We start from the raw sequence: 24,945 nt of genomic DNA, 5'->3' as shown, positions 1-24,945 counted from the left end.
TTTAAAAACTAGTAATAATTTCGAAACTGGCAAAAATGAACATTGGTTCTTGATATTTTCCTGTAGGAACAATATGATACGATGTTGAAATATTTTAAACTTGATTCTAGTTTTCAGATCAAATAGATGTTTTGGAGAGAGCACGGATTTTTAAGAGAAATTGTAAGGCACTGTTTCCCAAGCGAAGAATCATAACTACGGTTTTTAATGATGAAGGGATACAGATCTTAGTAACAAGATATATCAAGGCATTAAATCCACCTCAACAACTCCTGGATATATTTCTTCATGATTCGAATGCAACACTTGTAAGTTATATTTATTTCAGTAGCTTTGTGGAGATATAATTGATATACCATGTATTTCACCCATCTAAAGTGTGCAAATCAGTGGTTTTTAGTATATTCACAGAGTTGTGCAACCATCACTACAGTACATTTTAGAACATTTTCATCAGTCTAAATTTACATTTATTTTAACTTGTTTACTTTTTTTATATTAACTTTGAGTATAACTTTCTTGCTAAAATTGTTTTACCTTCAAAGACAGTTTCCTGAGAGAGAAACCATCTGTGTTGCAATCTGTCCTCCTGAGCCCCAGATGAAAGAAAACGTTTCTCCCTGATCCCCTTCTTTTCTGCCCAGTTGGACTGGAGGGTCACTGTTGCCACACCAGTCACAAGACTACAATAGCTTTCCAACTTTTCTACCAAACTTTGAAGAACGACAGAAAAATTCCTTTGACTTCTAGGCAAAATAAAAGGTTATGTTCTTAAACGGGTTCTGTCCTTCTAAGGATTGCTTCTTGTTGTATGTGGGAATGAAGAAACTATGTTCTATTTTGCTCTGTAAACCACCAGCATAACACTTCCCACCCCATCTCTCTGTGGCTTTGTGCACATCTATTTACCAGCTGACAAAAGAGACACTCAAAATTTAATTTCATATAAAATGAAACTTTATTCATTATAGACTCAAAAAGAGGACATAGCTCCTTCCATTTTGAGAAAGGAAAATATGAAATCAGAAATATAATGCTCCCCCTGAAAAAGAAAATAAGCTTTGATTAAAGGATGTCTATGAAGAATCACTTATGCCTTTTATTTATTCAGGTTTGATCAAGTCTTTTGGCTTTCCTCAGAACATTTATATTATTTGTCCATTGAAGCTCCGTTAGGTGAATTCTTGAAGCTAAAATCAAAAGCCCTAATTTAGGTTGCCTTTTCCTACACTCTGCTTTTCCGTCATGGGTTTCTTCCTGCCTTTGTTTCCTGCCACCCAAAGTCCAAGGACATAGTAATGCTCTTAGATTTCTTTCAGAGACAATCTTTGTCTTTTTAAAAAAATATAAATCCCAGCTCCTTTGCTTACCAAGGATTGCGAACTATGTTTAGTTAATTGCATGAGTCAGAAACATGACCAGTGTAGGTGGTCATAACAGTATATAAATGGTGGCTATTGTAAATCAGTGAAAATGTTAGTGAACTTTCTGTGTTAATTCATTTTTTATTTGTATCCCTTCCTCCTTTCCTCCTTTAGTCTGAGTCCTTGTCTCCAGACCTGTAGGGGGAACAATCCACAGTATAACTTCTGTTGTTTGAGAAAGCAGACCACCAAAATCTACTTGCTGCTTATATTAACAAAAATAACCCTGATAGGCTTTGAACCTAGAAGCAAATCAAACTTTTGCCATTCTTCATCTTTGTTCAATTTTTTAACAGTTATGTTTTAAAGGATATATGTAATATATCATGTTTAAAATTTTAATAATTTATTACAATGAAATGTAGTGGTTAACAGGCATGCTCTGGAGTCAGGCTAACCTGGGCTTATTCCCAGAGACCCCATATATTGTGTTAGCTGTGTGACCCTGGGCAAGTTGTCTTAGCACTCTAAGCTTGTTTCCTCCTCTGTAAAACAAAAATAATAATAGTATGTACTTCATAGGCTTGTAGGATACACTAAATGTGATGATAACGCATGTGAAGTACTGTGCTTAGTGATGGGCATATAATATGCACTCAATAAATGTCAGTTAATATTATTCTAGGACCTCATTGCTCGCTTTGTATCTTTGATTCCTATTATGCCTGATACACTGGATGAAAATGATGGTTTTGATATATGGATGACATCAGAGGTAACAAATTACATTTTATAATTAAAAAGTATAGTATTTATTGCTTGCTTTAAAAAAAAAAAAGATTGGTACCTGAGCTAATGACTGTTGCCAATCTTCTTTCTTTTTTTTTCTTCCCAAATCCCACCCCAGTACATAGTTGCATATTTCAGTTGTGGTCCTTCTAGTTGTAGCATGTGGGATACTGCCTCAGCGTGGCCTGATGAGAGGCGCCGTGTCTGCGCCCAGGATCCAAACCGGCGAAACCCTGGGCCGCCAAAGCGGAGCGCACGAACTTAACCACTGGACCATGGAGCCAGCCCCTACTTGCTTTTTTCTAAAAGAAAGCTTTTAAGAAAATATTATGCACTTACGTAGTACATTGCCTTGTGAAATTTGAAAGCATTTGATAATTTAATACATCATTTTCAGCGCTATAAGAATTCATAGAAATAATTCTTAAAGACCAAAAATCTTACTCAACATTATAATTGATAGCTCATTAATATTTTGAGTCGACAGGAATTCCAGGAGTATAATATGACATTCTTCAGAGAGCAATATGGCTTGTCACTGTCAGACCTGAAGTCTAGGGCAAATACCACCACTTCCCAGCAGCTTTCCCCAGTCTCCCCATGTCTGAATGAAGAGCTTGTATAGCAGTGTTCTTCCTTAGCACTCGGATTAAAATTCTCCTTAGACTGGTTGCCAAATAACAAACAGGCCCCATGCAATATTTGGAACGTATACTAAAAAATTATTTGTTTAGGGGCCAGCCCGGTGGTGCAGCAGTTAAGTGCACATGTTCCGCTTCGGCAGCCCGCAGTTTGCAGGTTCTGATCCCGGGTGCGGACCTATGCACCATTTGTCAAGCCATGCTGTGGCAGGTGTCCCACATAAAATAGAGGAAGATGGGCACGGATGTTAGCTCAGGGCCAGTCTTCCTCAGCAAAAAGAGGAGGATTGGCAGCATATGTTAGCTCAGGGCTAATCTTCCTCAAAAAAAAAAAAAAAACCCCAAAACAAACAAACAAAAAATTATTTGTTTATCTGAAATCCAAATTTAACTGGGCACCTATTTTTCCCCCCAAATCTGGCAACTCTAATTAGAATACTTCTTCCATTCCACCTTAAATTATATTTAGTTGCGTATATATTGACCCCATACCCTTACTCTGTACATATACATCCCAAGTTTAATTTCTTTGACTGAAGAGGCAGACTTGATTATTATTTATGTTTATATTCATCACTTGTACACTGATTTAAATTTAGCAAGCATTCGATAAATATTTTTAATTGGAAAATGCTAGTATGGTGGGAGCCTAAGAGAGGGACACTTTCCATCTGGAATTAATAGTCCTGTTGCTTTTCTAGAATGTTTTAGAGGCTCGATTTGAGCTGAAATGGATTTAGGGGGCACAGGGCTAACTTAATAGGTCAACTGCCCTGCCTTCTGTTAAGTGGGAACAAGGAAGACACAAACATGGGGTCCCAGTGATTCAGTGATTCAAATCTGGTAGGACTCCAAAAGGTGTGATTAACTCTAGACTTTTGAGACTCTCTGAATTAATCAGAATATGTTCAGGGGTATTATGATCCTGCAGAACATTAAAAGACAGCCTCCAAAATAGCTAAAAATAACCATAAAAATAACCATTCAGGCAAATACTAGTACTCCCAAGTCCCCGCCCCCGCCTCCCCCCATCCAAACAGTACCCATAATCAAGAGGTTACAGTAGGCATGGGATTCCTCTTGGCTAATGTCTTCCCATTGACATGAACTCATTGGCCATGGAATGCCTACGAGTGTGTGACTAATTAAATTGTCACAAGACAGGAGTTATTTTCTCCTACCTAACATAGTCTTTGAAATCGAAGAAACCTTGGTTCAATTCCTGCTTCAACCGCTTAATAGCTGGGTGACCTAAGATAAGTTGTTTAGCTTCTGTGGACCTCAGTTTCCTTGTCTGTGTCATACAGGGGTTTTGAAAGGATAACATATACAACGTATCTAGATGAAACTCAGTACATTAGTTACCTACTCTTATTCATTCCCTCTTCCTCTTGTGAAATCCAGTCAGGGGAACCTCCTTGGCTTGACACTGAAGACTACTCACATTCTCCCCTTCACTCTTTTGTTCACACTTCTCTTTCAGAGGAGTCAAGTTACCATCCACCTTAACCTCCATCTCTCACCATCATGTTCAGCTGGTGTGTACTGATGTGGCCATATCAGTTGTTAAAACATTGAAATACTTCCATATTGATTGGCAAATAGTCACTGCCATGACTGAGGTCCCCCTCCCCAATCTCCCTGGCCCCCACAACCCTTTCTCTGAGACTATAATGAACTGGAAAGCACATGTCCCATCTAAATGGTGCAGCTGCTACCAAGCAACAACAGATTATTGCCATATGAATATCTGGGCCCATATATGTTGTTAGAGCTTTTGATTTTTCAAGAGAAGCCAGAAATCCAGAATTTTATATGAGATCTTCCAATTTTTAAAAACATTCCAGGGGCCAAATAAAACATACCTCTCGTCTAGAACTATAGACCACCAGTCTGCCACCTCTGCTGTGCTTTTCTCCTCCTGTTACAACTGCTTCACCAGTCACCCTATATTTGATTACACCCAGCACAGCTGTTCAGCTCTTTCAGTTGAAGAAGTTTCAATCACTCATCCTGATTGGGCTCCAACTCAGATCTCTTCCTCTCTTTGAGATGAGAGCACTATATTGATATAAGACAGAGTATAGCTCCAGTGACCAAAGGATCCCCTCCTCCAAAATACTGAGATGTCCTATCAGATGAGGTTTTTAAAATGCCAGTCCGTATGTCCCTTTTTGCCTAGGACAGTTTAATATTTGTCCTAAACAAAAATGTCCCATTTTGGATAAATCATTTGGTCACTTACACAGTATCCACACTAATTGTCCTTTGAAAAAGATGACCCCTGTGTTCCAAGTTAATATTCTCTCCTTCTAATGCCCCAGTGTTTTATCCAGCAAAAGGTACCAGAGCTTTCAGCTTTGCAGTCATCTTAGCGACCTGGTAAAAAATATGTGTGCTTGAAACTGGAGGAAGTAGAGGGGCTCTAAATCTGTTGGATGCTTGCATTACTCATCGTTCTTTTCCTTTTTTCTCTGTTCTTTTGCTTTGTTTTGCCTTAGCGCTGCATCAGCTTGGCTATTGGAAACAAGGAGGAGCATGCCATACTTCTCTGTAATTTCTTTCTGTATTTTGGAAAGAAAGCTTTGGTCCTCCTGGGAACCTCAATGTTGGAAGTAAGTGCTGGAGTTAATATTTAAATAGTGTAAACAAGACTAATCAGCTTTCAGCTGCATGATTAAAAGACTTCAACCCCAGGCTTCCATCTTTTCACAAGCTAGGTAGGGAATTTCATGGGCAAAAACTTATTTAGGAGAATAATGTTGGTTCATCAAAATTTCTGCAATGTAAAGAATGACTTCCTTTTGTTTTTCTTCTTTGTAAAATAGTACTAGTGCTACATCGGGGGGTTACTAGAAATATTAAATTACATGATAAATATGTGGCAGTGATAGCAGCACCTGGTTCAAGGCACGTAATAAACGGTGGTGGTGGTGGTGGTGGTGGTGTGGCTCACAGTAGTAGCTGGAGTGGTTGTTAACCATCGTCACCACCGGCATCTTTATATGTTTCTAATACTGTATTTTAAGATCCTGAAGAAATACTTCTCCCTATTCTCCACTGTTCAGTTCTCAGTTGTACAAGAAGTGGGCCAGAAATTAAATTTTGCCTACCTGAAATTTTTACAACTTAATAGTATGTTCCTGAGTTTATACCTCCAGAAAGCTGTCTTCTTTTGGGCTGTTTCTATTTCTACCACAAATATCTTGATAAGTATCAAAATTTCCAGCTTGGTTTATGGTTTTTGTCATGGTCACTTATTTCTCTACATTCCCTTGGCAAAGCTTATTATTTCTGTCATGTTTGTTAACTAAAAGCCTGTGGTTAATTTCCCCCGTATGATTCCCCCACTGTAGTTTTAAGTGCCACTAGATGGCAGTAATCAGTCAACAATAGTTCAACAAACGTTGCATTTGTACCTGTAACTCACACAGTGGGTGGCAGCCCTCAGCTGTGTGGTTGAGGCGAAGCCTCCTCTTTACTGTAGAGAAGATGAACACGGTGACAAAGAGCAAGGCTCTGGAGTTAGGGAGACCAGGCTGCACAGCACAGTTAAGAATATGGGTTTGGGGGTCAGAGAGGGTTTTAAAACCCAGCAATGCCGTTTACTAGATGTATGATTGCAGCCTTGTTTACTTCTTTGAGCCTCAGCTGTCTCCTCCACAAACAGCAATATACCCTTTACTCTTACCCTGGACAAGCCCCATACCCTCTGATTCTTCATCTGAAAGATGGACATAATCATCATCCCTACCTCACAGAATTTGGAGTGAATGAAAGTGAGAAAATTAGTGTGAATGCTGAGAATGCTGAGTACAGTACCTGATGTACATAAATACTCAATAAATGTTAAATAGTCTTTTTATTGTTTCCTGAAATTTTTATTCTTTGCTAAGAAAGGTTTACGCTTCAAAAGATACATGTAGAGCAAAACGATAACATAATGACTATTTTTATTCCTCAGATAGTTTCCTATATACTTTCTCTCTAGCCTTTAATTCCAGATCTTGTTCTCAAAATCAATTTAGTGGCTTTTTAACTTCACTTGATTTTTCAGAGCCCTAGGCAAGTTTCCATTCCCTAACCCTGCTTGGTGTTTCACCCTCAGTCTTCAAGTATATTCTACTCAGGGCTAGTCCATATAGCATCTTTGTGTGAATTAGACAAAGGGCCCCTACCTCAGAACACGTTAGTACCAGCTGTTGGGAAATTGTCATAGTATGCTGCTTTTATTAGAACAACATATTTTATTGCCATGAGGGTACACCCTGCAGGACCATTCATGGCAGCGCTGGCTCAAAATGTCTCTCATTTGAATCCTCATGCTAGCCTGGGCCTGAGGATTTCTGGAGCTTTGGCTTTTTCCCTTTTCAAAAAAATTTTAAAGGTCCTAAAAAAGGCTTTTAGACGTCAAAGATATCGCATGCTTACATAAAATTTCCACATACAGAAATGAGTTAAATCAATCACCACCAAAAATGACTAACTCTTTTCCCTCATACAGGGGCATGTGGCTTATGTATTAACTCAAGAAACTGATGAATATTTGCTTTGGAATCCATTGACTGGGCAATGTCATAAGCAGTTTGACTCATTTTGTCCCTTACAAAGTGTAGACTGTTTGTTTGATGATGGAAATGTAAGTATATGGGGGAAAAAAAATCTTATTTTGAGTTATCTCCTCAAGTGTCAAACCAGTGGTCCTCTACCCTGGCTATACGTTAGAATCATGTGGGGAACTCTGAAGAAAATACAGATGTTCAATTAGAATCCCCGAGGTGTGGGGCCAGAGAAATCTTTTATCCCTAAAGCCCCCCCCAGGTGATTCTGTAGTGCCTCCAAGGCTGAGCACCAATGAGCAGTCGAATGTTCACATACCTGTGGAGTCTCTTTACCTCCTACCTCAAAGCCTCCTTTGGCTTCCGCCACTTCATTGCGTAGTAGGACTATACAATTTTGCTCCATCCTAACCAGCTATGGGCTTTGTGCTCCCGTGGGCCTATACTGATTTTATGTAAATATTTTTATAGGTCTGGTTTAATATTCAACGAAATAATACACCAGTGGCTGTACATTTTGACTATTCAAAGGAAAGTTTCTGGAAACAGTTGCTTCCAAAAAGTTTTCAAGGGACAAAAGCACAAAGCATACAGGTAAATAATAATTTTCCAGGTGTGTCTGCATCAAAGTTACTATTGGTGCTTATCTTAACTAGTTGTGACAGCTCTTGTTATGTTTATATAGCTGATTGGTTATTGAATTATTTGGCAATATTAGTGAAATCTAGTTTTCTCTGCCATCCAGCCCAAGTTTGGGCTCTTCTGATCCCTGTCCTCTACTTGCAGAAAAGAGGAATTGAGAAGAAGTTATCATCTTAAGTGTGAATTTAGATTTTGAAATAAAATTTTTTAAGTGTTCATCCGAAAACATAAAATATAATGTCAAGATAGTATAGTAAGTTCTTACTTTGGCCTAGCCCTTTTGCTCCACATCCATGGCAATGATATAATACAAAAATCGAAAAACAAAAGGCTTATCTGGGCTCCAAACCATGATAGTTATCTCATGGTATAGAAACAGGTTAGAAATACTAGCAGTGAGTAGGGCTGAAAGAGGGATGGCAGCAAGGTCTGAAAATGCTTCATGAAATCCAGGGAACCAGAGCCTGTCTCACTTTTTGAAGCCAGGGACCATGATAGGGCTCCCTTACTTCGCTCCTCTTGAAAGAAGATGGGGCAGAAAAACTGCAGACTCACTGCCTGGGGCTCAGGAAGCAGGAGACCATAGCACAGACCTGAGATCAGGAGCCAACCTAGTCACCAGATGGCTCAGCCAGTGAATCTGTGAGGTACTCAGTATCGGTTTGGGAAGGCATCCCAAATTCCATTTCAACAGCTATTTCTGGATCAAAGGCCATGGTTTAGCAGGGTGCCGGCAATTGCAAAATCCAAAAACTAGGAGCTGTAAGCCCAGAGGAAAAGAGAGAGAGGGGATGAGAAGAGAAAAAGAACAGTAGAAAAACAGGCAGAAGACAATTCATAGAAGCAGAAATTCAAAACGCTCAATCTCACTCATAATCAGGGAAATACCATTTAAACAATAGAACACTATTTCACATGCGTAAGATCGGCAAAAATCTTTTTAAAAGTGTGATCATACCAAATACTGGCAAAGAGGCAGAGAAATAGCAGGAGCATAAATTGCTATAAACACTTTGGAAAGCAGCACGGTGATGTCTAGTAAAGCTCAAGATGCTGAACCCTTGATCTACAAATTCAACTTCTAATTATATGCCCTACAGGAACATGCATAGAGAGACAGGTACAGCAATGTTCGTTACAGAATTCCTTGAAATAGCAAAAAAAATTGGAAACAATTCATCAACCAGAAAATGGATACATGAGTTGTGAAGTACTCATACTGTGAAATCTTCTATTCAGCAGTAAAAAAAAGTCTGAACCAACTTACAGTAGTTCTCAACTTGATTGTATGTCCATTACATCAGAATCTCTGAGGGTAGAACCCACCCATCAGTATTATTTAAAGCTCCCCAGGTGATGCCAATTTGCAGCCAAGGTTGAGAAGCATTGACCTAGAGCCATGTATATCAACATGAATGAATATAAAAAATGTAATGTTAGGCAAAATTATGTGTGAAACATATAATACAAAACCATTCATATGGAATTTGAAAACTATATGTTGTTTATGTATATATAGATATATAGTGATAGTATAAAAGCATTCATAGGAATGATAAAAAGCAAATTTAGGTTAAAGTTTACTTTTGGGGAGAGGAAAAAAAGGAACGAGATCAGGGAGCAGTATACAGAGTACTTAAAGTCTATCTGTAGGGTTTTACTGCTTCTTTAAAAATCTAAAACAAACACGAAAGAATGCAAAGATTAGATATAGCTAGGTGGTAGGTATGTCAGGTGGCTGTTCAGTACGTTATTCTCTGTGCTTGTCTGTATTTTTGTGGCAGTTCACAACATCAGAAAGAATGCATGCTGGTTGTAGGGGGAGAAAAATCAAACAGTACCAGAGTGTATAACATGGAGTTTCTTGCTTCTTCAACGTCTTTTTCCCCACTCTCTAAGAAATGACCACTGTCAGTAGTTTCTTGTGCATCCTTCTAAACATTCTCCATGCAGATGCAAGCATATATGTAATATATACATTCATACGTATACATACATTTTTATATATTTCTTGTTTGTAAAGTCCTTTTAAAGAAGGGGAATCATGCTTATCTCTCTTGAGCAAACCACATTTACAGCATCCACAGGCCATGCTTTGCTTTTCCCATCCCAAAGTTGTGACTGAAGCACTGCTGCCCCCTAGAAGGAGAATGATATATTTAGAGATGAGGTTTTTTGTTTACTGTTACTCAATCTGTTATTCATTCAGGTAATTTTTTTGAGGGCCTGCTCTGAGCCAGCGCTATGTTGGGTATAGGTACCACAAGGAAAAAGATGTGTCTCAGCATTCTCGGGGCTTGTGTTGTAGACGAGGAAACAGAAGGAAGCAAGCACTGGCAGTACAGAGTGATGAGTGCTGTTACAAAAGAAATGAATTGTGCTTTGGGGAGCAAGCACACAGCAGGAGGACCTGAAGGGAAGGGGAGTTGCAGGGGCTTCCTGGAAAAAAAGGTGATGAGCAGCAGAATGAGGAAGGGTGAGCAGGAGCTGGCCTAGAGGGAATGGTCCCAGCAGAGAGCAAGAACAGCAGGCAGGAAGACCTGCAGTGGCACGGAGATGTCTGTCAAGGAGCTGAAAGGCCAGCGCTGCCAGGGAGTGAGCAGAGATGAGCTCAGGGTGAGCAGAGACCTGTTAAGTATTGTGGCCTTTATCCTCAGGGCAGTCAGAAGCCAACGTCACCAAGGCAAGGGCTGTCACCATCAAAATTGTGTTTTTTTTGTTTTTTTTTTTAATGATTTTTATTTTTTTCCTTTTTCTCCCCAAAGCCCCCTGGTACATAGTTTTATATTCTTCGTTGTGGGTCCTTCTAGTTGTGGCATATGGGACGCTGCCTCAGCGTGGTTTGATGAGCAGTGCCATGTCCGCGCCCAGGATTCAAACCAACGAAACACTGGGCCTCCTGCAGTGGAGCGCGCAAACTTAACCACTCGGCCACGGGGCCAGCCCCCAAAATTGTGTTTTTAAAAGCCATTCTGGCTGAGGGTGGAAGCTAACCCTTTTGCCAAGTTGAGTCTATAAATGTAAAACTCATAGTTGCATTTGACTTGTATCTCTACTGATTTCTTTCCTGTGGGTTAATGGCCTTCGGTCTTCTGCCTTGCCACACACATACCAGAATAAACCACTATCTATAGTAAACACTGGTTTTTTTTTATCACAATTGAGAACACAAATTTGAGTGTGTATGATGAGAACATAGGTATTCAGAGATGGAGTTAACAGGGAAATCCTCTTGAAGTTTTAAAGGATATGAATTCCCTGAAAGAAAGGGGCCTTTGCCAGAAAAGGAAAGTGGACTAACACCCCATTAACTTATCAAGTCGTTATAACCCAGGCCTCTTTTTCAGGCCTAAATGTGGCCTAATTAATCTACAGGAGTTGCCAGGATGGGGTGGGGGTAGTCACCTAGGGGAAGGGAAGTATTTTGGAGGGGCAGACAATAGCTGGTGACAGCAGTCAGGGAATTCAGTCTCCCTGTCCTGTCTGGGATAGTTGGTGGCTCCTGCAAGATAACCCTGGAGTTCATATTTCCCTTTCTTCAGTGTCTCTCATCTCCTGCCGTGTTCTATTGTGGGGAAACTCCCTGTGTCTGAGCCTGTTCTCTAATGTAGAGGTTCTCCAACCACGGCAGTCATCAGAACCACCTGGAGGGCTCGTTGAAACACAGATTGCTGGGCCTTACCCCCAGAGTTTATGATTCAGTGGGTCTGAGGTGGGGGCCGAGAATTTGTATCTCTAACAAGTTTCCAGGTCTGAGGTTGCTGGTCTGGGGGCCACCATTTGGGAGCCAGTGGCTTAGAGCATCACCTGACCGACCAAGACTTTTCAAATCACTCCTTTCTCAGCTCAGAAATACCCAGAGTAAAAACTGTCTAAACCGAAACCTAGCCCCTCATTCTGGTCTATGTGAGCCTTGCAGGGAGGGGAGGGCTGGGTTGGGGGTAGTGGTGGACTTGAGAAGTCGTCCCCTCCTCCCAGCAAATCTTGCTCAGGGGGAGAACATGGGGGGACATGGTAGAGAATTGCTGTCTGCTGTTGGTGGGGTGCTGGAGCAAAGGGGCAGACAAGGGAGATTGAAACGGACTCTGTGTGTCTGCATGTTTGTGTGTATGTGTTTGTGTGTATGTGTGTGTTTGTGTGTGCGCGTGCACATGCATGCGAACACAAAGACCTGGCTCCTGCCAGCTGAAAGAAATGAATACTCAATCAAAGAAAGAAGATAATAAGTTATGTTACAAGAGTATTAATAACAATCATGTCTGATGTTTATTGAGAAACATGTGCCGGACTTTACATGTATTAGTTTATTTTAAAATCTTCACAAGACCCCAGAGAAGTAGGCACTATTGTTGTCCGTCTTTGAGAGACGTGGTAACTGAGACTCAGAGAGGTTAAGTAACTCGACCAAGGTCACAGTTAATAAGTAGAAGAGGCCAGTGCAGCTGCCAGAGATTATCTGGTAGAATCAATAAGCCTGGCAAATGCTTGTTTGAATAAATGAGTGGGGGCAGCAGATCTGTCTTACCCATGAAAAGTATCTTTTGTAAATCCGTTCCCCCTCCCGTGCTCTGGTGAAGTACTATTAAAATCAAAGAAAACACTGGGATCTGTGTTTGTGCCTCTTGGATTGAATGTTTTTGCCACATGAGACTGATTCGGGTTCCCCCTCATTACAGTTAGCACTCCTGGGGTGACTGTGGTATAAAAATGGTCTCCCGAGGATATTTTCTAACTTTCAGTTTTCTGTATTTCAGCCTGAAGAAATAATTTATTCTGATACTAATAAAAGCATGGTAGAAGATCTGAAGAACAGGTACGATCTTTCTTTACGCATTATGATTACCACGTTTTCTCCCTAACCTCTCTTTCAGCCACTTGCAGTTCTCTAACCCAGTCTCTCGAAATACCTATTAGATCCAGCAACAGAAGCATGAAATGGAGATTATAATCCTTACTTCCAGTGAGTCATCTGTCTCTTGGTACAGGCATGGAAAAACAGCCCCTCTGCCAATCAGGACACTCCTGAAAAGACAGACCAAGTTAAAAATGGTCACTTTTGAACAACATTGTGAGCAACTGTAGGGAAGCCCCCCCCACACACACCTGTTGGGTCTGTAGTAATAATAATGCAGTAGCTAATACTTTTTGAAAGGACATGAAGATAAATGGCCCACAAGTTGGGGTATGGTAAAAACATCCAAGTTGGGAGGTAGAAATGTCAAAACTGGCCCTCCTAGGCTCTCCCCCCTTCCCCAAACACACACGCACATACACAAGTGCCCTACGGAGTTGTTCTGTCAAGCCAAAGGCTTACAACCTTTGCAGCAGGCCTCACTCCTACTCCAGATGTGTCAGAAGCTTCTAGATCTGACTGCCTCCAGTGACTCATGCTGACTCAGCACGCTGGCATGTAAGCCACTACTAGCTAATCAAAACAGAGGAAGACGAAAATCATGTTGCCACTCGCTTCTCTCACTAGCACACAACCCCCACCTCTTAGTCTGCTTCCTCTTCCCCAGTTCTTAACAAAAAAGGAAGAAATGCAGTAGGGAAATGGTTTCCAACTCTGGTTCTCATCAGAATCGCTTCTAGAATTATTTAAAAACACAGGTGCCAGGCTCCCAGACCAGACCTGTTGAATCCATATCTGGAGGTGAAACATTTCGGTAAAGTCCTACAGATGATTCTGATGCATAGCCACTACTGAGACTCTCTGCGAACTCCAAACTACTCAGTTACACTATAGACTCAGCCAAGAGGAGACTCCCAGGGGCTTCTTCTGCAGTACACACTGCTCCTGCACAGAGGAGAGGCTTCCCAGGAGGGCCCCATCAACCAACCCGCACTATGCTCCACTTCTCTCCCCTCCCCAGAACAGTTCATTATCAGGGACTGTTTTAGGGGCTGGTTATACAGGCAAAAATCCCTGCCCTTATGGAGCCTCCATTCTGGTAGGGGAAACTGATCATCGTACTTATCCGTCCAGTGCCTCATTTCCTCCCAACTCTGCTTGCTGAATTAGCTGATCTAATAAACCTATCCCTGCTAACATTATCCTAGACCAGATGTCTGAATTTTTGTAAAGGCAGTTTCTTGGAAACACAGTGTTTTATGTCAGAGGAGAGTCTCGGAGAATAGAAATGTCAGCCCAGTAATCAGACGGTAGGTGTTACCAGTAGGCAGCTGCCTACACACAGGTAACTGGAAAAGAGATGTGCCTTTGAGATCTAATTACTAGCTACTTCGGGCAGCTTCTTGCTTTCCCAAGCTAAGCAACAGCCTGCTTCTCCCAGACTTGACCAATGTGAATGATGGCAGATATCCCTAGCCATAGTGGTCTGGTTTCCTCCTAAGTCAAAAAAATTTCATTCTCATACTTGAGTACAAGTGACAAAAACTCTTTTCACATTTATTAAATGAGTTATAATTTGTCATGAAATAATCTTTGCATTCTTACCTTAGGATTGAAAGGACTCTGAAATGTAAAATAATGGAATGGCGACCCAAACAGCCAACACGTTGGAATCGGCAATGTACTTTTATTTTACAACAAATCCTTCCTAAGCTAGAACTTGGTGCTGGAAGCTTGGTTTTATCTGAAGAAAAGAGTGAATTTGAAAGACTACTACAATTTTATTGGGTTTGTATATGATTTAATGCGTTAATGACATTGTTTTATAAATGCTGTTAATTGTCAGATAATAGAAATCTTTAGTATCCCTGAAATGCCTTTTATCTTGATCCTAGACAATGGATACTATGGCATTGAAGTGCATTTACTTATGGACCGAGAAATTTCAAATGTAGTGAACAACTATTACCCTGACCACGTTGCATGACATTTTCTTGAAATCAGCCATGTGTTTTATGATGTATGAACCACAAGCTTTGGAAAGAGATGCCCAAAAGGAAACCATCTGCAATTACGAAACTAAAAAAAATAATCTCTAGATGGTAGTAATAGAATGGCTTCCTGATCCTTGGTTCTGGGCAAGAGAACTCCAGGCAAGCTTTAATATCTTCTGTATGCAGATTACTCTCAAATTTGTACAGGCAGCCTGGACTTCTCTCCTGACCTCCTCTCTGATATATTCACCAACACAGTTGATATCGTCCTGGATGGTAAAAAGGCATTTCAAACTCAACAAGTCTATAACCAAACATGGTGGGCATTTGGTGTATTGTTAGTGTCCTTCTTTTCTTTCCCTACCCTACCCCCAGTGCTGGGAATCCTCTCACTAACTTTTCCCTATGAACTGGTCCAGTAGGTTTTTGAAAGCCTCAGCTTCCCAAGAGTGAGATTCCTTCCCCTACCATCCCATAAACTAGAAGATGTCTCCTAAGGAAACCCTCTGAGAGAAGGAAGGAAGGAATCTGTTGGCAGTTGGGGACTTAGGCTGCCAGGGACGGATCTGCAGGCACTGCTCATTCATGAATAGGGAGGAAGCTGTTTTATTTTGCTTTCTTTTAATAGAATTATGGGGTAAACCGACAAGCAAAGCATAAATCTAAGCCAAAGTTTAAAATTTGGAATTCCTTTGTAAAATTGTCGACTATTTAATAACACAATCATAAGCTTGGGCTGCATCCTGCAGCTTGGGTTCAAAACCTGTCTCAACCACTCACCAACTTTAACCAAGTTACCTAACTTCTCTATATTTTCTACCCCCTTGGGCAAGATAAACAGGGATAAAAATAGTTATCTGTTTCGTGGTTGTGGTGAGGATCAAGTGAGCTAATACCATAGCATCCAGCACTTAGCAAGCGTTTAATAAATGTTAATTATTTATTTGTGTCGTACAGTGCCAGGCATTGTACTAGGCACTGGGGTTATGACAGTAAACAAGATAGATACAGCCTTGTGCATTCACAGAGACTACGGGCTAGAGAGACAGACCAGAAAACATGTATAAAGTAAGCTCAGGAAGAACAGTGTACTATACAACCATATGGAAGAGCACATGAACAGATCTAAAGATCAGGCTTGAAAGAAGTTGATGATTCCTATCTGTGTATTCTTAAATAGATAATTTTACAGAGGACCTTATTCCATAATCCTTTAATCTTGTCACATAGTTGCCACTTAATAAATATAAACTGCATCAATGTTAAATAAATTCTTCTGAAATGCTCACTTAAATCCCTCATCTGTAGGATCAAGTAATTTCCTTGGCAGTTTGCTATTCTAGAAAGGATGCAAGTATGTGGAATGCTAAGTGTGCAGGCCCTAGCATCAGATACACTGTAAAGTGAGGATTATAATAGAACCTACTTCCTAGGGTCATTTGAGGATTAGATATGAATATAAAGCATTTAGCACTGTACCTAGAATATAGTAAGCACCCATGAAACATCATTATTATTTTATGACTATCATTTCTTGAGGCTTCTGTCATCTTTTTGCATACAGTAATTCCCAGTTACCTACATGATTGTAACATGGGTTTACATGTTGTTCTGTCTCTGGTCTAGGTCGCAGGATTTCCTATCCAGATGCCGTACACTGATGTACAGTCAGTTATTGATGCCGTATATCAAACTGGAATTCACTCCTCTGAATTTCCCCAGACAGAATTTGCTCTAGCTGTATACATTCACCCATATCCAAACAACATATTATCTGTGTGGGTCTATTTGGCTTCCTTAGCTCGACATCAGTGAAAAGGAAGAAGGAAAAAGGAAAAGATAATACTATGAGCCCGCAACCCAGGATCAAACAAAACTTTCCTGGAACTTTGGGATTTTGCTACTTATCCTCAAGCCTAGCCAAGTGCAAGCTCAGTTTTTGGTTCACTTACAGAGTTGGACACCATGGAGACTTGTTCGCTGAGTCTTTGGGGACAAGTCTAGATGACCTCCTCACTGGAGACCTCTACATGGAGGACCCTTTGGGAGGTCTAGCAGCCTTGGGTCACTTTCTACAGTAGATCTTATTCTGGGAAAGAAGCAATTCTGGCCTCTCCATTTAAAGACAATATTACTCAGTTGTGGGCCTCACACCTCCTCCATCAAAATCACCTGGTGAGCCTTGTTGAAAATACAGATTCCCACATCCCACCCAAGACCTGCTGAATCAGAACTTCTGGAAGTGGAGCTCCAGAACCTACATTATTTTAATGAGTTCCCCAAGTAATTCTGATGACCTGTTGAGAGTGAGCACCCTGCATTATAGAATGTTGTCATTACTAAAATGAGGCCGGTACATTTGATGTTGGTTCTGGTGCAATTCCAGGGAGAAGTTATTCACGTAGAAACGTAAGGTCATTGCCTCTCAAAAGATTATTTCACTGGTTAAGAATAGGAGGAAGATCTGCCATGTTGGGTTGAGGGCTGAGGTTAGCTTCCGGAGGCTTCTCAAAAGTTTTCACTTGGGATGCTCCTGACCTGAAGTCCTTTCAGCTCCAAGTATTTGGAAGAGACTCCCAGGAAACGATCAACATGCTTTCCTGATTCTGTGAGAAAATGCTCTTACTAAATCTCAGGGCTCCTTTTTTCCTTAGTGAGTGGCACCCCCATTCTGCCTCTGGCACTTTTCTGCTGCTTTCCTTTCCCAAGGGTGGCCCCAAAGAGGCCTGTCTAGATCCTAGGAGCCCCTCAAGAAAGAGTGGACAGGGACCTAAGAAGGAAGCACTGTACTTTTTTGTATTTGATTGTTCATGCTTCATTGAGAAAAGTATTTATATAGTTTACTTAAATGTTACATAACTTTGTTTTTTTTTTTTTTAATCAAAGGATACAGATTTCCAAAGGCTGATGAGAGCAGTTTTATATGAGGTAGTGGTAAGAGAAAGAAAATTCACCTCTCCCATTGCAGGAGCATGGGGTTTCTTGGGTCACTCTCACAAGCAGACAGCAGAGGCCCCAAATTCACCTTTAAGGAACCCTCAGTCTGTAACCTCTCCCCCAGTACACCTTCATAGGCTGGTGCCAAAGAAGACCTCATTTATTCGCAGTGATGTTAATCTTGGACCAAACTTAAGATTACTAGAAGAGTAAAAAACAGTACAGATGTGGGTGAAGAGAAGGTTTTTTCTCCAAGGTTAAAACCTAATAGTCTGTGTCTTCTGGCATGCATAAGAAAATGGATTAGGATTTTTGTTTTTATTTGGATGTTTGTGTCTAAACGCTATATGAAGTTTTGTTGTTAACAAGTCTCCCATATTGATTGGGGTAGCAGAAAATTATATCTATGGAGAGACGAGGTTGCCAAAGAAATGCTGAATTCATGTAGTTCCTTTCTGTGGCACTTTGAATGTTTACATAGCTATTTTGTTAGTTGGTTATGGTTTCAGAATTGATAGGTCCCTTAAGCATAAGGCAGAAAATGTTCATAGGCAAGCACAGAGGACCTTTCTGTATTATATGCATTTTTTTTTGCATGTGTCTATGTTTCTCAACTAAAATTTTTTCTTGAAAATTGTGTATTGTCTGTAATGAACCATTTTTTCATTTGACTGTTTTAAAAATACATGATTTCAAATGTAACATATAATTTTAATGTTCTTTAAATCATTCCACAAATAATTACAGAGCATCCACCATGTACCAGCCACTTCAGCATGTGCTGGGTACTGCAGTGAAAAGACAAAGGTCCTCCCCCTGCAAAGCTTCCATTCTTACGGGGGGACAGGCCATAAGGAGATGAACACGAGTAAGAGAGATCATTTCAGGGTGGATGAGTGCCATGAAGGAAACAAATAGGACAGCATGATGGAGAAGGACTTTGGTGGAGATGGAGGGCATAAGCAGAATAGTCAGGAAAGGCCTCTCAAAACAGAAAATGTTTGTGCTGAGATTTAAAAGATGATTTATCAATTAGAATTGCATTCAGTTGCATGTAACAGAAACCTAATCACAGTAGCTTAACCAAATAGGGATTACTTTTTTACAGAACTGCCAAGTCCAGAGGAGGCAGTCCAAGCCCGGTACAGAGACTTTATGATGGCAATGGTGCGCTAGTCTTCATCCATCTTCTTGACCATCTCTAAGGAGGCTTCTGTCCTCTAGCTCAGTGGCTCTCAAACTTCAGCATGCATAAGAATCACCTGAAGAGCCTGTTGAAACAGATTGCTCAGCCCTACCCTCAGAGTTTCCGATTCAATGGATCTGGGGTGGGGCCTGATAATAGGCATTTGTAACAAGTCCCCAGGTGATACTGAGACTGCTGATCTGGGAACCACACTTTGAGAACCTTGGCTCTCGCCTCACAAGCATTTTCATGGCAAGAAAATGCAGAAAGAGAGGAGGGGGTAGACTTTGCAGCTGATTTGGCTCTTTTAAAAAGCTTCTGAGGAGGCCATGCCCAGTAACTTCTACTTATATCCCATTGGCCAGAATTGCGTCACTCCTAGTTACAAAAGAGGCTGGGAGAGCAAGTATTTTAAATGGATGTATTGCTCTTCTTGGGTCAGTGTTCTCTTGGTGAAATCAGTGTTCTCTTAGTGAGGAAGGAAGGGAGGATGGCTATTGGGTAGGCATGTGTGGCATTCACTGAGCAGATAGTGTAAGTTCTAGTCCAAAAGCCAGCAGGCTCAAGACCCATGATGCACCAGTGTTTCAGCTTGAGTCTGAAGGCAGAAAAAGACCTATGTCCCAGCTCAAAGCAGTCAAGCGGGAGGAGTTCCCTCTGACTCACAGTCAGCCTTTTTGTTTTATTCAGGCCTTCAACTGATCGAATGAGGGCTACCTACATTATGGAGGTATAATACTGTGATATAATAAATACATATTTAGTCCTTGTTCCCAGTTCCTGACACAAAGCTTCTAAAACCCTTGGAATTTCCTGAGTGATAGGAAAGATAGAGGAGTATCTTTTGATATTCATAATAAGTTATTTTCAAACATGCCTGAGTTTATGCTAATAAGGTGGCTCTTGGTGGGCCCGTAGATAGCTTCAGAGTAGGGGCTGGAACCAGCCATGTGTTTAGAGGGTAAGAACTTTCATCCCTATCCCTTGACCTCTGGGGAGGGGAGAAGAGCTGGAGATTGTTAATTACCAATGGCTGATAATTTAATCAATCATGCCTACATAATGGAACTTCCATAAAAGCCCTAAACAACGGGGTTCAGAGAGTTTCTGGGTTGGTGAACACACTGAGGTGCTGGGACGGTGACCTGCCCAGAGAAGGCATGGAAGCTCCACAGCCCTTCCACATACCTTGCCCTATGCATCTCTTTCATCTGGCTGTTCCTGAGTTGTATTCTTTATAATAAACCAGTAATAGTAAGTAAAGCGTTTTCCTGAGTCCTGTGAGCTGTTCTAGCAAATTATCAAACCGAAGTAGGGTGTGATGGGAACCCTTGATTTAGAGCTGGTCAGTCAGAAGTATGGGAGGCCCAGGACATGGAATTCATGTCTAGAGTAGGCAGTCTTGTGGAACTGAGTTCTTAATTTGTGGGATCTGACACTCCAGGTAGATAGTGTCAGAACTGAATTGAATTGTAGAACCCTCAATTGGTGTCTAGAGAGTTGGTGAATTGGTTAGTGTGAGGAAAAAACCTACATATTTAGTCTAAAAAGTGTCGTGAATAAAAACAGATCATAGTAGGAGAGCAATATGCTTCGCTTAGTCTATTGATTCAAATGTTAATCTCATCCAAAAACACCCTCACAGATGCACCCAGAATAATGTTTGACCAAATATCTGAGCACCTGGTGTCCTAGTCAAGTTGATGTGTAAAATTAACCATCACAACTATCTTACCCAGAATTGGAACATTATCATATAGTATTTTAAAATTTGGAATGCCTCTTTGTAGATTTCAGATTATAAATTTCTACGTACTCTGGCCCCCATTTTAAAAAATAGCCGTAAAAACCATCCTTAACATTCTGCCTTCTACTAAGGCAGTTTGGGAATGTGATCTAGGAACTCTTCCCTCTGAAGCTCATAACAGGTATGATTTATCTTTATATGACCGCTCTAACTGCTAGGTGGTGAATATTTTGGAGAAGAGCAGGTGTAGTGGTAATAAGACCAGTTAAGAAAGTACTGTACAAGTCCAAGTGAGAGATGATGGTGCCTTGAGCTAGGATGTCCAGAGTGGACACCAATAGTAGTTGTAGTGAGTTGAATAGTGCCCCCAGCAAAATTTGTGTCTATCCAGAACCTTAGAATGTAACCTTATTTAGAAACAGGGTCTGCGCAGATGTAATTAGTTAAGATGAGGTCATACTGGATTAGGGTGGGCCCTAAATCCAATGAGTGGTGTCCTTACAAGCAGAGGACAGGACACAGACACAGAGAGGAAGGCTATGTGAAGAGGGAGGCAGAGATTGGAAGGATGCAGCTACAAGCCAAGGAACACCAAGGATTCCTGGGAGCTGCCACAAACTAGGAAGAGGCAAGGAAGGATTCTTCTCTTGAGCCTTCAGAGGAGCCTGCTGACACCTTGATTTCAGACTTCTAGCCTCCAGAACTGTGAGAGAATAAATTCCTGTTGTTTTGAGCCACTCAGTTTTATAGGAATCTAATACAGTATAAACCAATTCAAGATATATGTTGGAGGTAGAACCAACAGAGCTATACACATGAAAAATACTTCTGAAATATCAAAAAAAAAAAAAAGTAAAGAAGAAATGCCAGATTTTCTTTGGAAATAAGTCAACTTCAGTTGAGTTAGATATCACAGATTGAACACAGATTTTATCTCTGCTCCTTCTCAAGTGGACCACAAGGGTGAATAAAAGCTTGGAAACTGGAAAGTAGATAGATACATGATAACCAATTTGCCAGACCAGAGAAAGCTGAAAATAAAGTGCCTCCAGCCTCAGGGATGTTGGGAGTATTGGAAAGCAACAGGAACCTCAGAAAGACTCAAGCCCTAGGACACTTTAAACATGGAGGTAGGAGTAGAGACGTGAGGCGAGCTGAAAATAGAAGGATTGGTTAAAAGTCTTTAAAAGGAATGACTAAACCATAAAATCTCTCCCTTTCACCCTTTGTAGTCAGGCCACTCCACCTACCAACACTATAAGACTGGAAACTTATTTTCTAAAGTGGTTGGACTGTGGAGAAGGGGGTAGTCTACTGAGAACAGAGAGATTATGTGAAAGTCTCATTACTGTATAGTGACAATAGTCTTCTAAGCTGCTTCTCCATGTAGCCTCCAAATGTTATCAGCCAGTCTTATACCCCCTCCCTATCCCCTGGCAGAAAATTAGAGGATTCTGCTTGGAGGGAATGACCTATCAAGGAGAAAAGATTTGGGGTGGGAGGATTTCTTATCTAGGGATTTCCCAAAATACACTCAGAGATTCTAATAACTTTTTTAAAGCCTCACTTGTAAATTTGAACTGACAGCCAAAGATCACCACACATCTGAGGAAACCCTCTAGTATGTGAATCAAAGATGAAAACAAATAAAAGAAACCATGATGAAACGGAGACAATGAATGTAGAGACAAGAAAAATGTATTTAAAAGATAACTTTAATGTGCTTAGAGTAATAAGAGAAAATATTGTATCTGTAACACGAGAATAGGATACTAAATAAAAAAATAATCTGAGAACATGAAAAATCTATTGGAAAATAGTAGAAAATTTAAAATCCATTAAAAAGTCCACAATAAGAGTTTATGTTTTGAAAGTTGTGGAAATCTCCCCAAAAGGGAACAAAAGGACAAAGGAAGGGATAATAGGCAAGCAAAAATAAGAAATTTAGATCAGCTTAGGAGATCCAAGATCTGAATAATATGAATTTCAGAAAGCAAGAAATGAGAAAATGGAAGAGAACAAATTACTAAAGAAATGATTCCAGGAAATCTCCAGAACTGAAGTTTCTAAGTCTCAGATTAAAGACCCCACTGAGTGCCCAGAATAATGAATGAAAAATGACCCATACCAAAATACATCATTGTAAAACCAGATCACTGAGGACATAGAAAAATCTAGATAGAATAGGTTTCAGGTTTTTTATAACAAGAATCAGAACAGCATCAGATTTCCCAATAAGAACACTGGAAGTTAGCAGACATTAGAGCATGCTTTCAAAATTATGAAGGGAAATGGTTTCTAGTTTAGAATTTCATACCTAGCCAAACAACCAAGTGTGAGGGTAGATTGAAGATATTTTCAGGTTATACAAGGTCTCAAAGATTTGCCTCCCAGGCACTCTTTCTCAGAAAGCTACTAGGGTATATAAACCAAGGAAAAGAAAAACATAGGATCCTGGAAACGGGACCTACCCCAGGATAGGCAGCTGTCTATCAGCTCTAGAGAGAACCCCTCAATATTGGAGCTGGAGGGTCGGGATAGCTGAGTCCTGGAGGATAAATCAAGAAGGGAGAGACAGAACTAGTAGATTATCTGATAGGCTTACTGTTTTGAAAGTTGAATTGAGGCATTTTACAGAGCTATCGGAGGATGTAGGAAACTTAGATGTAGACTTGAAGAAAGCCAAACAAAGAAGAAAAGAGAAAAGATTTTAGGAAAACAAAAAGCAAAGTAATAATTATAGGACACCATGTGACTCAACTGTGAACAATGTTTATGTAGTCCTCACAATGCAAACAACTGAAAAGTGATGTAAACAAAAATGTGTCAAAGTCATATTAGGGAGATGGAGGAAGGGGGAAATGTGTCTGTGAAAGGTAATGTAAAGCATCTAAATCTTCATTTTCCAGGACAATATGTTAATATGTTAAAAATGACAAATCAAAATCATAATATAAACATGTTATTTTGAAAGATGATAGCAAACACTGTGAAAAATAGCTAAAAGAGTTCAAAGTTGTTACTACCTTGGAATGGGACTTGGGAGTGGAGGTAGGGAACAAGGAACTCTGGCTCTTCATTATATGCCTTTAGAAATATTTGACTTTTTTTTTTTCCTGAGGAAGATTCGCCCTGAGCTAACATCTGTGCTAATCTTCCTCTGTTTCGTATGTGGGTCAGTGCCACAGCACGACTGCTGATGAGTGGTGTAGGTCTGCGCTGGGGAACAGAACCTGGGCCACCAAAGCTGAGTGCACCAAACTTAACCACTAGGCCATGGGGCTGGTCCCCAGAAATATTTGACTTCTTAATGGGTGTACATGAATTACCCTGATGCACTTTAAATTTAAAATCTTTAAAACTGGATAATGATCAGAGCCTTATGGGGAGTGTTGGGCCTCTTTGCCTACAGAAGTCTGCAACATGTGTGAGGCAAGAGCAAAGAACCTAAAATGTTAGTCAGAAGCAATCTCATTCATCACTCAGTTGACTTTATAGATGATGAACCTGAGTCTCAGAGGAGGGAAATGACCTGCCTAAGATCACTCCACTAGGAAGCAGCAAATCAAGAACCAAGGACCAGAGCCCAGGGCTTCTGGCTTCCAGTCCTTTGTATCCAGTGGAATATTATGTAACCACTGAAAGGAATCCTGGGTGTTCTGTTATGGAATGTTCACCAAAATATATTACGTGACAAAAGCTGAGTACACAACAGAGAGTGTAATGTGCTACCATTTGTGCACAAAATGGGGCAAAGGGGTTATATACATGCATGGTTATAAATACCTAGATATCCCTGGAAGGGCACAAAATAGTAATAATGTTGCTTCCAGGAAGGACTGGGATGAGGGAGGGAGGGAGACTTGCTCGTCTCTGTAGACAGTCTTCTACCGTCTGGACTGTTTTACCTTTTGCATGTATTCATTTGAAAAAATTAAACAATTTAAAATCAGTGGCTTTTCACTGCCTAAGGTTCAGTGAGTTACAAAAAATCTCCAAAGAATCTGGTCCCACTCTCATCTCTTGCCAAACCCGTCTTGTGCCTTATGCTGCAGGCACACTGGCCTCTTTCCTTACTCTGCCTTATGTAGAAGTTCTGCCTTTTTTATTTCCATCCTTTCATACCTTTGTTGATCACTACTTCCTAGACTTGGAATGTCCTTCCTATCTCCTCTTCACTCCAGGCACACACTAGCCTCCTGTTCATTCCAAGCATGCTTTCTCCTTAGGTCTT

General features: G+C 40.5%; 1 protein-coding gene across 16 annotated transcripts in view; it reads left to right on the top strand.

Moving 5' to 3' along the window:
* Positions 1–18,415, top strand: part of CC2D2B (coiled-coil and C2 domain containing 2B) — a 103,057-nt gene extending 84,642 nt beyond the window's left edge. For 14 of the 16 annotated variants that reach the window (XM_070560635.1, XM_070560655.1, XM_070560590.1 and 11 more), the window contains 8 exons: positions 111–308; positions 2,050–2,139; positions 5,296–5,409; positions 7,299–7,433; positions 7,825–7,947; positions 12,750–12,808; positions 14,458–14,635; positions 16,468–18,415. In XM_070560635.1, coding sequence (XP_070416736.1) covers positions 111–308; positions 2,050–2,139; positions 5,296–5,409; positions 7,299–7,433; positions 7,825–7,947; positions 12,750–12,808; positions 14,458–14,635; positions 16,468–16,656 — 1,086 coding nt within the window. In that variant the 3' untranslated portion in view covers positions 16,657–18,415. The remainder of the gene's footprint in view (positions 1–110; positions 309–2,049; positions 2,140–5,295; positions 5,410–7,298; positions 7,434–7,824; positions 7,948–12,749; positions 12,809–14,457; positions 14,636–16,467) is intronic. The other 2 variants (XM_070560628.1, XM_070560666.1) reach the window with 1 other exon arrangement.
* The last annotated feature ends 6,530 nt before the right edge of the window (positions 18,416–24,945 follow it).

This window comes from Equus przewalskii, chromosome 1 (assembly GCF_037783145.1).
Source record: "Equus przewalskii isolate Varuska chromosome 1, EquPr2, whole genome shotgun sequence".
In the NCBI taxonomy this organism is placed as follows: Eukaryota; Metazoa; Chordata; class Mammalia; order Perissodactyla; family Equidae; genus Equus; species Equus przewalskii.
The sequence above is the reverse complement of the archived record's forward strand: the minus strand, read 5'-3'. Positions and strand labels throughout refer to the sequence as shown.